The following is a 15149-nucleotide window of genomic DNA, read 5'->3' as shown; positions in this document are numbered from 1 at the left end:
ACTCGGCGTGCCTAGAACGGCTGCCAGAACGCATGGTCTCGGAGTGGCGATTGAGATGTTGATTGGCCGCGACCACTGAGCAAAGGCCGCGACTGAGGCATTGCGCCTCCTATGGAGTGACATGACGCCCGACCTTTTAACTGTTTCCGACGCGCGGAACTCACGACGGAACCCACCCAGTCAGTGAGTCCGGACCAAGACGGCAGCTCGCCAACCTTCCCGCTGCTGTGCCGAAAGGAGTGTCCATCGAAGATTTCCTGAGTGTCGACGACGACGTCGCCGTCACTGTAAGCCACTCGGACGCGGGCACCGTCAGCAGCACCGTCGTAATACTGATGAAAAGCACCGAGGAGCCAGAGTATGTCGCGAATGAAAGCCGTCCGACGTTTAATGAAGTGCTTTCGGCCGTCGATGTCCTCCGCCAATATTTCTTCGATATTGAAGGACACGGACTCGAACTGGTGCAAACAGTGTCTCGTGTAAAGAATGGTGTGCTAGTTGACGCTTCCAAAACGAAAGGGAAAAGAAAAAATCACCGCTTTTCTTGGAGGTGGGCAGGTAAGGCTTGGAAAGTAGCTTTATTATTTGAAATAAATCGATTGTTTTGTGTATGGTAGACATACTTTATTTTGTTCGTTTCTGCATGCGAGGATGGCAAGGGGATTCCCGCGTACTGTGAACTCGTAACAATACATTCGCTATAGGCGGGTTCGGCTATATCGAACTATTGAATGTATCGAACTAATCGCGGCGCATATTGGAGTTCGCTATAACCGGGTTTCACTTTAATACGACGAGGGGAGAAAAGTCGGGAAAAAGGTATACCAAGGTTTTATGCGTAGTGCCGCGTTTCTTGGGGGTTGTGCATGAAATTGAATAGGAGGAGGAGTGTGTTGGGAGTTTGACGAGGTGCATGAATGCAGCACAAGGAGCACGCGACACTGTTTTCAGGGATGCTTGACGGACTACTGTTATTTTCTTGCGCCCGGGGCAAATAGTGGTGCTGGCACCTTGAGAACTAAGGCTTTTTTCTGCTTCATAGGGGACTTCGAACAGGAAACATTTCTTAGGCCGTAAGGAGTGCAAGTGTCTCAAGATATGTACTTGAGACACTTCCACGCACATTAGTAGAGTGGAATAACCTACCACACTACATTGCCACTGAAGCTAGCATAACAAAATTTAATAGACCTTATGCAAAAGTGCCGCCATCCACCGGAAGAAAAACGAAACGAGCACGCGACGCCATGTTGGGGGGTGGCGATCGCGGGATTGCTTGGTACGGAGCGTGTGAGGGGCTTTCTCGGCTTGGCGATCCTTTTATATTCAGATTTCAGCGCAGCAAAATGAGCGACGAGTGATCTGTGAACCTTTCTCTGTTGCCCACATTTGCGGGCGACTTCGTAAATACGCATTATGCTTCGAAAAAGCACTCAGGGAAGAACCGGCAGGGAAGCTGCGGGAGGCTGTCGCGTTTCTTTCTTTTTTTTTTGGCTTTGAGAACGCAAACATTGAAAATTCATCCGTGTTGGTTCGGATCCTGCGGGTTTCTCAGGAGGTTATTCCTGAAACGCCTCGAAACTTACGGGCTGTCCTGAGGTTGAAATAGGGGAGGGGGGGCACTCGCGATGTAGCTATACGCTAAGGATTCTCTGGGACGCAGAGGAAACCTGAAAAAAAAAAAACATTTAACAAAATAAATTGCATACCTGGCATTTTTTAACAGCGGAGCTGTTGCAGCTGGCCGTAATGTGTGTAGCGTGTAGAATAAAAATCAAATCAAATCAAAATCAAACGTGTGTGGCGTGTTGCGCGTTAGACAATGGCAATAAATTACCAATAAATTTCCAATCAATATTTAAATTACCAATCAATTGCCGAGCGCTCGTGAGCGCGTGCGTCGCAGCGACCACTGGGCGTCCATTACTCGCGCCGTGGACAACAAAACTTGGTGCACTGTACCGCTTAGAAAATTACGCTCGAAAAATTTGATCTTGGAAAAATAGGCTACCGTCGAACAGCAGGCGACGAGCGGTAAATGACTGATACACGGAATTACTACGTACGTTACTTGCGCTACTCATGGCGCTACCTGAAGGTTGGAACTCTCGCGGTTCCTTTATTTCCTGTAATGTTTGGCAAACACAAGAATGCGTAGTACTTCCATAAAAGCCTACCGAACGTCCAGAATAAAAAGAAAGCGCGGGTGCGCAAAGCATGAACGGCAGACTCAATTCTCTACTCTCACGATAAAGCACGAGCTGACCGATGCAGTGCGCCTTAACTACCAGCAGGGAGGAGTGCTCCGCGGCAAATACAGGGCTAGCAAATAGCTCACTTTGGGACCTTTTTAGCCCTGTACATATTATTCATTTCGTGACTATGCATGTGATCTAGCTATAATATTGCTGCGCGGAGGGAAGTCGACACCCGCAAGCGACTTCACGCAGGGCTCGAATCACGCTTCCGTGTGTACGCTTTTTCCGTGGTCGTCCTCGTATCATCTTTGTGCACAGCAAGTTACGCGACAGTATATAAGCAACTTGGACTACGATAAATGCCGACGTGCACGTCGCTAACCCCCCCGCTATCATGTGTACTGCGATATCCGGATATCCGGGAATCCCCCAACATGGCGAAAGCGCACGCGGTTCCCGCAACACGGCGCCTGTTTTTGCATAAGGTCTATACTTGTTAAGGAATGAAGCCACCTAATTGTCTTTTTTTCTTGCTTTCATATGCTTTCCTCTTTTTTTGTAGTAATGTGATTTTGTAGTTATGTGATTTATAGTTATGCGTTAGAGAAGTTCTATTGCTTGTGTTTTTCTAGATTGATAATTTGTGATTTTGTTAGCACCCATTCACCGTTCATATTTTGTTTGTTTGATGTATGCGAATGCTCCTCGTACGTACTACCCTCCTGCGGAGGGCATTTAGGGGCACCTGAATAAATAAATAAATAAATAAATAAATAAATAAATAAATAAATAAATAAATAAATAAATAAATAAATAAATAAATAAATAAATCTTATATTTTAATGCAGACTGCCACGAACGTCAGGCAAGCAGTATGCCTTAGCACAAAACGTTTGTTACAGTGACAGAAGAAAGCATTGAGGCGCTTTGTAGGGCACAGTTCGAAGGCGCCTCTTCCTGCCTTAAAGGAGCCATGAAGAGAAAATACAACTTTGTTAAATTTGAAAGAACTAGGATTCAGTATCTCACTCGGCTCCATTGCAGCCACAAAAGATGTTTTTTTAACGAAAAAAAGCAAGAACCCAGTCGAAAATGACAACAGAAAAATTTCTGTAGTACGTCGTTTGTCGTATTTTTGCGTGTCGTACAGTCGTACCGTCGTAGTCTTGTCGTACAGTCGTCGTGTTGTGTCGTCATTCTGACATTTGTCGTGTGTAGTATTCCTGTAGCAATTTTGTTGTTTTATCGTGTGTTGTAGTCCTGTAGTGATCCTGTAGTATGTCATAGTCCTGTAGTAAACCTGTAGTGATCCTGTAGTATGTCGTAGCCCTGTAGTAATCCTGTAGTATGTCGTAGTCCTGTAGTAATCCTGTAGTATGTCACAGTTCTGATGCTCTACTGCGAGAATCATGCCTGTCTTGTCGAAGTCCTGATGCTGTGTTATGTATTCCTGGCGTCTTGCAGTCCTGACCTGTCGCACAATGCATTCATAACAATTCTGTTGCAGCAAATATCAGTATTTTTGAATCCAGCCTAGCACTGTATTTGGGCTGTCCACTGTAAGTGAACAGTTAAGACAGCCCAAATATGCCACGAGCCCATGCACAGGCAAACTGAAGAGAATACAAAAATTTTATTTTAGTTTCCTTCATGCACACACAGCTCCAGGCTCGAAAAAACAAGTACAAGTACCATTAGAATTGGCTTGCCGAAGGCTGAAAGTGCACCGTCCCTAACTACACACACTATGGATGATCCGCGCAATTCTAACGCTGCAAAGTTGTCTGAAGCTGCAAAAACCTTATAGTAAATACACTACATTCCCAGGGAAAAGCCACCAATAGCTACAGGCTGCCACTAATGAATTGTACAGCTGCAGAAAGCCACAAAAAAACTATCAATGCACACCTCATGAAGCACAAAAACGACATTGCAAATTACATCCACCATTAAAAATGCCGCCATTTCTCACAATGACTGTTTAGTATTAAAACGGTAGAGACACTGGCTCTGGTGTTCACACCAGCTAAATTGGCAAACAAGCCCATGTACCTCCTATCGGCGCAGACCAGCGAAATTCTGCGCGAGATATCTAGCCAGAAGCTTGCAGCGCTTGTGCATTTCAGCTTGCTCGCAGACCTTCACTTGGAGGTAATGCCAGAAGAAACCTGCATCGATAGAAAAAAAAAAAAACGAACATTGATGCAAGACAATGACAGGCAGCACAAAAAGACTGAAAATCATACTGCTAATACTGTGTCCTTAAACTGTGCCATTTTATAAAAGCTAAACACGCTTCTGCATGCTGAGCAATAAGAAGTGCTCTCTATTGCTGATAAAGTGCTTTTCACATTACTGTGCCTATTCAAAAACGTTCAATTTAAACGATACCTTGCAAGCCCCTTTCCACAGCGTTCCTGGCAATTCTGGAACAAGTCAAGCCATTAGGACTTAGCTCAGAAAATGTCCTTTCAAAATCAGTTTTGTTTTCATTTTTCAACAAAAACGTGATTTTTGACATGCATTTGCATCACATGGGTGCAGAAAGGGGAGTGGTCTTTGCGCGTCACTGCTACTAAAGAACAATGCATGCCAACCGTAGGTACTCTGCATCAGCGTTTGGTTTTTTATTATCAGGGCATGAAGGGGGAATCAGATGATAATTTTTAAACGTCAGGTTTGCAGTCACACAGTAATAACCCCTGAAATCGGCTGAAAATATCAAGCAGTGCCCGTTTGCAAAGTTACTTCACGATTTTAGGCAGTCTTATTGCCTTTGCGCACATTGTTCTTAGTTGTGTTGTAGTTCTACTTACCACAGGACCATTCAAACAGTTAACAACAGTTTTGTTTCTGCATCGCGAAATTCATATGTAGTGTTACTCTGCAGTTACTCAACTTCAAGCCTACCTGCCATGGTGCCTTGAGCATCCGCTAAACATCCTCACAAAAAAAAAGCATGCCACTCCTGATTTCCCCCCCACCCTAAAACGTTTTCTGCAATAAGAACTTCCGATGCAAGTCAAAAGATAACGCCCAGTCACCAGATATCAGTTCCGACGAAAAGAGCACTTCAAACCGGCTTTACACACCCCCAGCTGTCCGCCTGCCAGTTTCGTTTCCATACAAGGGTATCTCCAGAGGTCTAGTGCTGCTCCTTAATTGAAAGGTCTATTCGGATGGAGTCTCCAATACCTTTTGTACTGTTTCATTTCAAAAATGTTAGGTGCGCTGCAATGCATGAGGCTCATAGTGCTGATCTTTATTATCGCACAACAGCTACTTGGGCAAAGTTTGCGGGGCACGATTTTAGCGCATTGCACCGCATTTCTGTAAGCAAGGCTACAATAGCGAGTCAGAAGGTGATGATAAACCGCAAGTTTGTTTTTAGCGATAACTGACAGTGAACGTCAACAAGCATCAACCACGGAGTTACATTTTCAACTCCATGCATGTTTTTCCGCATCGCATGCTTGTCCCGAATACTGTGCTGGCTGTAAATGCAGTCAGTCACTGACAAAATGTTTTTACGTCACACGGGGACACATTGGTGCCTCTGATAATGTCAAATCGCCAGATTTCTTCCAGGGAACCACCCAAAATTGCCCATGTTGAAACTCAGGTTGGACTTCACCGCATGGCACGGGCACCACGCGTGGTAATTTTTTTTATCTTAATTAGTTCTTACCAATGATTTTGCAGAAAAAAATTTTTTCTTGGACCCCTAAATATCGGTCAATTTTCCAGTGCTAACGAGAGTTAAATTACTACAGCGTGACATCATACTCATAAAACTTTCCCCAAAGAGTTATATATAAGCCAGCTCATAAATCTCTAAGTAAAGTTAAGCAACGATAAAAGTTCAGCAAATTAAACATATTAAAAAGAAAAAGTGCCGATACTCCCTAATGCAAAATTTGCGCGCAGCGTGAACTGCAGTCTTCTCAGTCGAGGTGCGTAGTTGCCGTGTCAATTTAGACAAACAAACTATCAATGCAGACAATCAAAAATGCCTCTGTTTCAGTAACTGACCATTTTGGACTAAAAGGACCCTGGAACACTCTTTAAACAGTGCCAGTAAACCTGCACAATGTTTAGATTACACTGCCAGGAATACCTGAGCCAAATATTACCAGTCCATGTGAAGCGGTGAGCACACAAATCGCGAAAGACGGGGAAAAACCAACCGCGCACTCTTCGCTCTTGGCATGGCCTAAACGACGTCATTGCGGCCATGGCTGTTCAATTGGCTGTCGCTGGTCAACTTTGCGACTCATTTCTCACATTTCTTGTGAGGATTCGCCGTCATCGGCGCTGTGTACCAATCTGTTCTATGCCTAAACATGCACGCGCAGTTTGGTATTTCTTTTGCTGAGTGCGCACGGAGTTTGAGTGAAAAACTCAATACTCTCCTTTCAACGAGACCACTAAGCAACAATTGCTTAATGCTTCAAAAACGCTCTACCAGCCTGAGCGCGCGCTTGCAAGCAGGCAGCCATGCCTGCTTTTTTGTGGCACCAAACCAGAATTGACTCCCCCCCCCCACGTTGCAGAGAATACTCCCCAGCCTATGATATGTCCAAGGACGCCGAAGAGAACGCTGCAAGCCGCCCCCCTCTCCAGGAGAGAGCACACAGCTTTCGTTGCGTTGTCCGCAGTCGAGTTGAGAGAGAACAACTATGCGCGATTTCTAATCCTGCATAGTTTCGGTGACAGTAAAGAGCTTTTCATAATTCTTCGAAGGGCGATTTCTAGGACAATAGACTTTACCCCAAACTACATTCCGAGTAGTCGATGGCAAGTGCTGCAGGGTCCCTTTAAAACAGTAGAGACACTGGCCTAGGTTTCCAGCAACCAAATTAGTAAACATGTACCTTCTTATTGGTGCAGATCCACGGACCCTCGTGCTAGATATCTCACTAGCAGCATGTGTCGCTTGCTCATGTCTCCTGGTTCGCAGCCCTTCATCTGCAGGTAGTGCCAGAAGGGATCTGCATCAATAGAACAAAACAATACATGTAATGCAAGACAATGGCAAACAACGTAAAAAGACTGCAAATTAGACTGCCAAAACTGTGTTTTTAACCTCTGCCATTTCATAGAACGAAACACAATGGCTCCACATAGATGAGCTGCGAAGCCGGGCGCAGTCGACGAAGTGCACGAAACAAACCACGTTTGTTCATAATTTGCAAGGCAGCATACTTACCAGTCGTTTTACTGAATTAAACTTGGACAGACTCGAGCTTTATTCTAGAAAACAAACATGGGGCTGTCTGTTTCCCTTACTGTGTGCGTAGCACACAACCCAATTTGCTCGACTAGTGAAGACACCAGACAGGTCGCATTTGGCTGTTCGACATCCATGTGTAAGGCTCCACATGTAAGAGGGTGTGAAACCTATAGTTTTGCCTGCACGACCTACCCTCCTTCCTCTGGTCCCCACATGTGCACGCGTAAACTAGCAACCGCTTATATGTGTGTGCTTAGCAAAAATGACAAGAGCAAGCGGCACCCAGAAAATGGCTTCACTGGAATAAAACCCAAAGGGGGGGGGGGTTGAAACACAGACTGTTTCGCAGTAAAACGAATGCTCCCCGTGCTAAAAAAGTGGTGCTTTTCTCATTTATATTACTGCAGAGCATAACATTACACTCATAAAACTTCTCTCCAAAAGTATATGCCAGCTTGTAAAACTTTCAGCTAAAGGGGCCATGCAGACACATCACAAGTTTGGTTCATTCGAAAGATTGCCACGTTAAAATCATAGTGACACCACTTTCATCCCCAAATAAGCTATATAAGTAAGGAAAAAGGGAATGGCCATGCAACCCACTAGCTCATTTCCCGCAACAGAACCTAGATATCCTATGTGCCCAGCTGTGCGATTGGCTGAGGCCGGCAAAAGCAAACACAAATTAGGTACGGCTTGCAAGCTTTCCAAATGAGCTATTTGCGCATAAATGCAATGCATATTCATTTTACAGCAGCATGAATGGTGCGAGAAACAATAAATGTACAAAATACACATAAGCATAGAAATATTGATGAGCACTGCTGTTGGTACTGGGCACACTATGCTTGTTGTAGCTGCACAGCAGTCCGCCGCTTTGGAGTTGTCTTACGTGACCCTGTTTGGCGAACATACCCCATGTTTTACAAAACGATTACTTTCTACAGTAGCAAAAACAAGCCAAGTTCTGGGACTAACAGAAAGAAAGCGTTAAACACCTACTTTCTTCACAGCCAGCGCCATAGAGGGCTCGTGCTGGTAGTGCCGCCAGGCTCGTGCTGGCGCAGCTGGTGTCGGGTGCTGGTGGTTCTGCAGGGCTCATGCTGGCAGGGAGCTGCAGGCCATGTCCACTCTTTTCACTCCCTGGAGAGGTGCCTGAGTCACATGAAAAAGTGTTGCACTCTTAGAACAATACGTAGTACAGGCAATCAGTTTTAATAAAGGCTGTGGCTAGCGTTCCGTCCAGACGGAACGATATACAAGTGCTAAAGTTCCGTCCAGACGGAACAGGGCGCTGCGGGTTATCCTTCCGTCCAGACGGAATACAACTGAGAGCTTAGCGTTCCGTCCCGACGGAGCTGGCGTGAAATTTGTACAGTTCCGTCCGGACGAAAGCAAAACCGGCTGATTAGACGCCCTGCTCCACCTTCAGATGTGGTGTAGGGGTTGCTCCTCGGATAATGGCAGTATTGTACCGGGTTCGATTCCCCCCGGACATGCTTGGTTTTTCTTTTTTTTTTTTGCGTGGTTGCGCCAGCGTTATGCAACAGCTAACTTCTTGCCCACTTTACAATTGACGCGGTGAGAGCAGTCGGTCTTTTATTTCGCACTCAACCGGCTGCTCCGCTACCGCTCAATAGAGCCAAGGCCGACGTGTCCATCGCCAGAGTTCCGATCGCCTCTAGTTCGTAATGGTGATTACTAATTAATGGTTCTTCTGGCTAGTCAATGAGCGGAAGCGGTTCATTCAGCTGGGTAAATATCAAGAACGACTGCCCTCGCTGCTTGTTGTGAAGCGGGGTTTTTTTTTTTGACGCCCGCGTCTTCTAGCTGCCTCACTCAGAAAATGACGCGTGTCGCGCGCGGCAGTGGGAGGAGCCTGCGACTTGCGCCATTGGGGAGGCATGCGCCTCATGGCGGCAGTTTCGAAGCGCTAGACTCAGCCGGCTGGCTCCGCCAGCATAGATAGCCAGAGATTTTAGGCCACCACCCCGGCAGATACTGCATGGGCGCTTTCACTAGCTGTGCGGATGATGTTTTGTAGTACCATTCTCGCCCAAAATTATAAGCTCCTTTACCGCTCAAGCAACTTCGTGCATGTCTTGAGCGGCATTTTGAGCGGTCGCTCGTGCTCCCGACACCATAGTTTCCCTACACCACTTCGCGGCCGAAGCCGCCGCCATGTTCCTGCCACTAGCCGCGCCGGTCGCAGCGTACCAGTGGTTCCGCTGCAGCGTCAGCGCGCCTGTGGCGTGCGCGGCGCATTTTCGCGGGCAGAAAATGCTCCGTCCGATCGCCTTTCTTGAGTTTTGTAGATTTTTACCCTACCGGTCAAACCACTTCTGCTCATTGACTAGCTGGAGTCACCGTTACGAATCACCATTACGAACTAGAGGTGATCGGAACTCTGGCGATGGACACGTCGGCCTTGGCTCTATTGAGCGGTAGCGGAGCAGCCGGTTGAGTGCGAAATCAAGACCGACTGCTCTCCCCGCGTCAATTGCAAAGTGGGCAAGAAGTTAACTGTTGCAAAACGCTGGCTCAACCACGCAAAGGAAAAAAAAAAAAAAAGCATGTCCGGGGGGAATCGAACCCAGTACAATACTGCCATTATCCGAAGCACAACGCCTACACCAAATCTGAAGACGGAGCACGTTGTCTAATCAGCCGGTTTTCCTTTCACCTAGACGGAGCTGTACAAATTTCACGCCGGCGAACGCTAAGCGCTCAGACGTATTCCGTCTGGACGGAAGCATAACCCGCAGCGCCCCGTTCCGTCTCGACGGAACTTCAGCACTTGTATATCGTTCCGTCTGGACGGAACGCTAGCCACAGCCTTTAATAAATTGCTCCGCTTTTAAAGGAATTTAAAGTTTGGTCAATACCATTCTCAGCACGCACAAAATCGCAAACAAGTCATTCTACATAGGTGCAGATTGTCCTTTTATGAGACTAACAAGTCACTTTTAGGGTTGGGGCTGTATGAAAAATATAGAGCAATAAGTTGTGTTGCTCACTCATAGTCACATTGTTAGCAAGTCTGCTACAAAACATAAAACAGCATTGCCGTGTTCCTGCACTTTCACTGGAATTGCAGTTTTATGAATTTTTTATTACTAGGCCTTCTCTTCCAAACAATCTCATTGTCAAAATCCTTTACAGCGAGTAAAGCACTTTCAATGGGCAGTAATTTATGCAGTGCCTGCAAAAAGGCCATGGCTAGCAACTAGATAAACCAATAGCTCAAAATCTTCGTATAGAAGCCACGTGACAAGGTCGTGCTGCAGGGCAGTTTTGTTTTTACCCACCCAAAGAAAGGAACCTGTTCAATCAGGCTGTAGGCTCCTTAGATGGTAATGCCACATGTTTGAGGAAGTGAAACCTTCCTGCAACAGTTGACATTACAGCCAACTAAGCATGATAGCAACTGCAGTATCTGGTACGTTGCTTAGCTCATAATAGTGATAAGAAGCCATGCACACAGATGGAGCATTGTTTACGCACTGGTGAAAAGAACTTGCCGGCCACTCCATGTTGAGTGATCGCAGCCCCCGCATCTCGGCCTCCAATTGCACGACCCTCTTCCTTAAAACTGCTACAGGGTCTTGGTCCCTTGTGGCAGCTCGAAGAATGATGTCGACCTTCGCTGATCTTTTCTCTGCCTTCGCAGTTTTTTTGTCTGCCTGCAATGAGAGGTCAAGAGATAACATGCCATACTTGTTCCGAGCCTCGTCCACCATAATGACACCTATTTAAAGCAACAAGCACACTTCAGTGTCATTTTACACGTGTTTAATGATAGTTATGAGGTCAACTTTCATGCAAATATTGACTTCCCCTAATAAACATACCTGAAAGCGGTGGCTATTCTAGCGCCTTGGCATTTATGTGCGTCATGTTCGATAAGAGCATTTACAAATAACATTACTGCAGTGGCTGCTGGCAAGATGGCCTTCACAGAAAAACCACGATTTCGAAGCTCGTACAGTCGGCAAAAGGCTTGTCTATAACGCGCGAGCGGCGTGCTCTAGACTGCGCGCGAGACACTTAGTGAGAACGCCTGGTTTGACACCGGTAGAATGCGAGCATGCGCGACGGTTCTTTCCCTTGTCGCTGTGCCCGTCGCCTTCAATTCCGTACCTTCTTTCATCGTGAGAAGCGCTGCCTGCACTGCCGGGCCGGGAAACAATGGCGGAAATGAGCGATTGGTAGTAGAGCGTTGGCTGCGTTTAACTACGCGCAACGCTTTTTTTGCGGCGCCCTACACAATTTAGACAGGAGTGTTTTCCTGTATGCGAGACAACGAACGACAATAGCAGAAAACGCATCGCTGCCGGTGTTTTACAGTATTATTATTATTATTATTATTTAAAAATACCTTACAGGCCCTTGTTGCAGGGCATTGTGTAAGGGGGGTAACAAAGGGTGAGTGTCGCCACAGAACTGTAAGGGAACATCAAACTTTGAATGAACTTTGAAAGAACGGAACAGCAAATAAAGAGAAAAAGAAGAGAATGTGCAAAAAAAGTCACTTGAAGTGACACATACATGGGAACATTGCAGGTGGGAAGGAATGCAAATATACGCAATACAACTTAGTAAAAAAACACCTACTACACACGATAACTAGTAACTAGATATCGGGCCGTGATCGCTTGTACAGTGCACTGAGTATTGTGGCGTGAGCCCGTCAGCAGTGACATGCAAAGCCGAGCCCTGAAACCGGACAGTGGCGCTCAAGGGACTCATGCAGCTATTGGCGGAACGATAACGCAATGAACAGCTGTGCGCCAAGGCTAACGCAGACGAAAAACTCGCACAACGAGCGTTAAGGCGGGTAATCTCCAGTTTTGTTTTCCGGCCCGGCAGCGCAGGCACACAGCGCTTATTACGGTTAAAGAAGGCGTGGAAGCCAAGGCGACGGGTGCAACGAGGAGGGACACAGCCATCGCGCTGATACGGGCCTCGCATGCACACATTCTACCTATCTTAAACCAGGCGTTATCACTACGTGTCTCCCGCGCACTCCGGAGCACGCCGCTCGCGCGTTAAAGCCTTTTGCCGACTGTACGTGAGAATGTGGCTTGGCGACTACTCGACGCAGACACGAACAATGCAGATGAATTCCTAACCCGACTAACTGGTAGCCAGCAGAGTCCTGAATAGAGCGTGTTACGTGGAAAATGTGCAAGGTGGTAATACGAGCAATTTTCTTCGGCGTCGGCGCCATATACTGTGAAGCGGATCTCCGTGCCTTCCGACGGCACAGCCGGCATGCCGATATTCATTCCTTACTTTCTGCGGTAGTGGCAGATGTAAAACTGCTAAAAAGCGCTCAGACACTGCTATGCACAATTTAAGGGTAAGAACACTTACCGGTCATGTGAACGATGGTGCCGTCGAATAATCTTCCCGCGTCTCGCTGTCGCCGAGCCAAAACACTTCCCACGCCACGCTCGTAGTCGTCGACGTCCACCACAAAAAAACTACGCTCGTCCGTAGGCCCAACGACTTCTCTTCTACCTTCCAAAACATACTGAACGAAAACGTTACACGGTTACGCTTTGTTACACGGTCACACTACGTGCATACGACAACGATCGACCAGCGCAAGAAAAGAAACGCGGCGTAATGTGCGTTGCCATGTGTGTTGCAACAGTGAGGGCTGCGGCTACGGCTGGCTACGGCTTCAGTCGGCCTATATAGGCGGCGTTGGTTGATGCCAGAAGATGAAGCCGATGAAGCGATACATGAAAACTCAATCATTTTGGTTGTAATAATTAACATAATTTATTAGCGGGTTACAAACCTCTTGATAAAAATTAGCACTGTATTAACCAGTGATAGCAGCTTCCAACTTCAGCACGGTTCTTTCATGTGTTATCACAGTCTCACAGTCACACCATAGCACACACATCATTTTCTGCACCGTGTTTCTGCACTGTGCTCGGCTACATAGTATGTGCGCTGATTCTCTTTTCTTTTTGCAGTGGTCGGGGCTGCTAGGCCCAACCACATGCAGAGCACTTTCGGCGTTTTCTCGCGTCGACGTCGTCGCCAGAAATGCACGGCTACGCGAGCTGACGCCCGAGCGACGCCGATGTCTACGCTCGCCAGATATCGGCGTCGACGCAGCGCGAGAGAGCATCGGAAAGCGGGCGACAGCGTCCGTCTTCGCGTGGTTTGGGGGCATTCCTTTCAGCAGAAAACAATCGATTTATTTTTAACTTGCGGTAATCGGTTGCCTTGAGACAAATTGCCAGCTATTTCTGTTCGCAAGCGCTTATCCATTTGTGGCTTGTTCGGCTTTCAACACGGAGATCGGGGATCTGCGATTTAAATAAGGGAGCTCTGGCTACATCGCATCCAGTATAAGCATAATGTGGCTTGTCTGCAAGATCGGTGCGTGACGAGCAAGCGTTATCAACGCCAGAATTCTAGCGGCGCATTCTCTTCCATTCGTAGCTCCCGTGGCTTGCGCTGACCGGGGATGTGCTATAGCTTTTCTTGACTCAAATGAGGGACCTGTGGTTACATCGCTCGTAGCACTAGCATTATCGTCCTCGGCTCCAAGATCGGTGCGCAAGAAACAAGCGTTACCACTGCTCAAGTCTCTCAAACACGACCAAAACAAAACACATCCGACACTATTTGTGGGCAGCCTCGTTTGGTACACCGAATTCTCTGTGCCTCCCTGTCTACTTGTGTGGTCGAGGGGTTGGGTGTCGGACTTTCGTTTTGAAGTCCGTGGTTCGAATCCTCAAAAAGCCCTTTTTTTTTTTTTTTTCGGCGAGGGTTTGATCAGTTTTGTTTCTTTACAGGGTACAGTCAGGGTGCCAGAGTACCTTGCCTTTTAACCTACAAATGACGTTCGACGGTAACCTCAGTACCAAGGCAGCGCTGAAATTTGTTTTGCTTACACTTTGAATTCATGCACCTGCATTAGGTACATAACATGCAGGTTAAATCAAGAAGCAACTAAAGCAGTTTTGCGAGGTGAGTCTTCGTTTATCATCCTATCTTATTTGTTCAGATTTGACCATGATGACTCGAGATACATTGCCAACATACTTATATAGCAATGAATAAATATGCCAAGTGATTTTCTTTTTTGCTAAAGCTAAAGTCTTGATAATTGCAGTTCAATAATCGATAATAACTGCTCATAAACGACTTCAACAGGATGGCAATTGACGTCCAGCAACGCCCGCTGACGCAGCTACTGGCGCGCGACTTCGCCGGTCTCATGCGGTTGCTCGCCCTCTCCTGAGGGCCCGCGCGTTGACGCCGAACGACGCCGACGATCGCGCGACGCGTGATTTCGCGTCCATGTGGTTAGGACTTTGTTGTGGCTGCTTTATTGATTCTCTTTTAGTTTTGTCATTGGTGCTTCACCTGTTCGCCTGCTGCCACGATGTGGGTAGGTGTGGAGTTTGGTTTCAGCCTTTTTTCTCACGTACAATTTGGTTTTTATGGAAAGAAACTTCTTGGGCGTTCGCACCTTTTTATTTTTTTATTGGCTGTGAGTTGCGGTGTCGGGTTTAGGGCGATATTGTGTGTTTTATTTTGTTAGTCGTCGTGTTACAGCGAGCAAAATAGTAAACTGAATTCTGCTTCCGCGTCCCCGGTTTTAAAATTGGAAGTTTCATTTCGTCGTTCATTCTGTGAGCAGGAAAGTGGTAAAAATATTCTCTTTCATCGCAAGAAATAACCACATA

At 46.7% G+C, this 15149-nt stretch overlaps 2 protein-coding genes across 6 annotated transcripts in view; both read right to left on the bottom strand.

Moving 5' to 3' along the window:
• The window catches only part of LOC144158171 (putative protein kinase C delta type homolog), a 493518-nt gene that overhangs the window by 164372 nt on the left and 313997 nt on the right, over window positions 1–15149 (bottom strand). The window lies entirely within an intron of this gene.
• LOC144158172 (uncharacterized) lies at window positions 3813–13150 on the bottom strand. Of its 3 annotated transcripts, none has more exons than XM_077688854.1 (5): window positions 12808–13150; window positions 10953–11093; window positions 8434–8586; window positions 7073–7189; window positions 3813–4366 (listed from the first exon to the last, which is right to left on the bottom strand). In XM_077688854.1, exons 1-4 carry the CDS (start codon window positions 12812–12814, stop codon window positions 7077–7079), a joined length of 414 nt encoding a protein of 137 aa, XP_077544980.1. In that variant the 5' UTR covers window positions 12815–13150; the 3' UTR covers window positions 3813–4366; window positions 7073–7076. The 3 variants fall into 3 exon arrangements, with proteins under 3 accessions (XP_077544980.1, XP_077544978.1, XP_077544979.1); XM_077688852.1 differs by having other exon boundaries at window positions 10953–11114; window positions 12808–13139; XM_077688853.1 differs by lacking the exon at window positions 3813–4366 and adding an exon at window positions 4446–4624 and having other exon boundaries at window positions 10953–11114; window positions 12808–13146.

The sequence above is a fragment of the Haemaphysalis longicornis genome, unplaced genomic scaffold (assembly GCF_048455015.1).
Source record: "Haemaphysalis longicornis isolate Haplotype H1 unplaced genomic scaffold, Haemaphysalis longicornis Haplotype H1 scaffold_10, whole genome shotgun sequence".
NCBI classification, from domain to species: Eukaryota; Metazoa; Arthropoda; class Arachnida; order Ixodida; family Ixodidae; genus Haemaphysalis; species Haemaphysalis longicornis.
The sequence above is the reverse complement of the archived record's forward strand: the minus strand, read 5'-3'. Positions and strand labels throughout refer to the sequence as shown.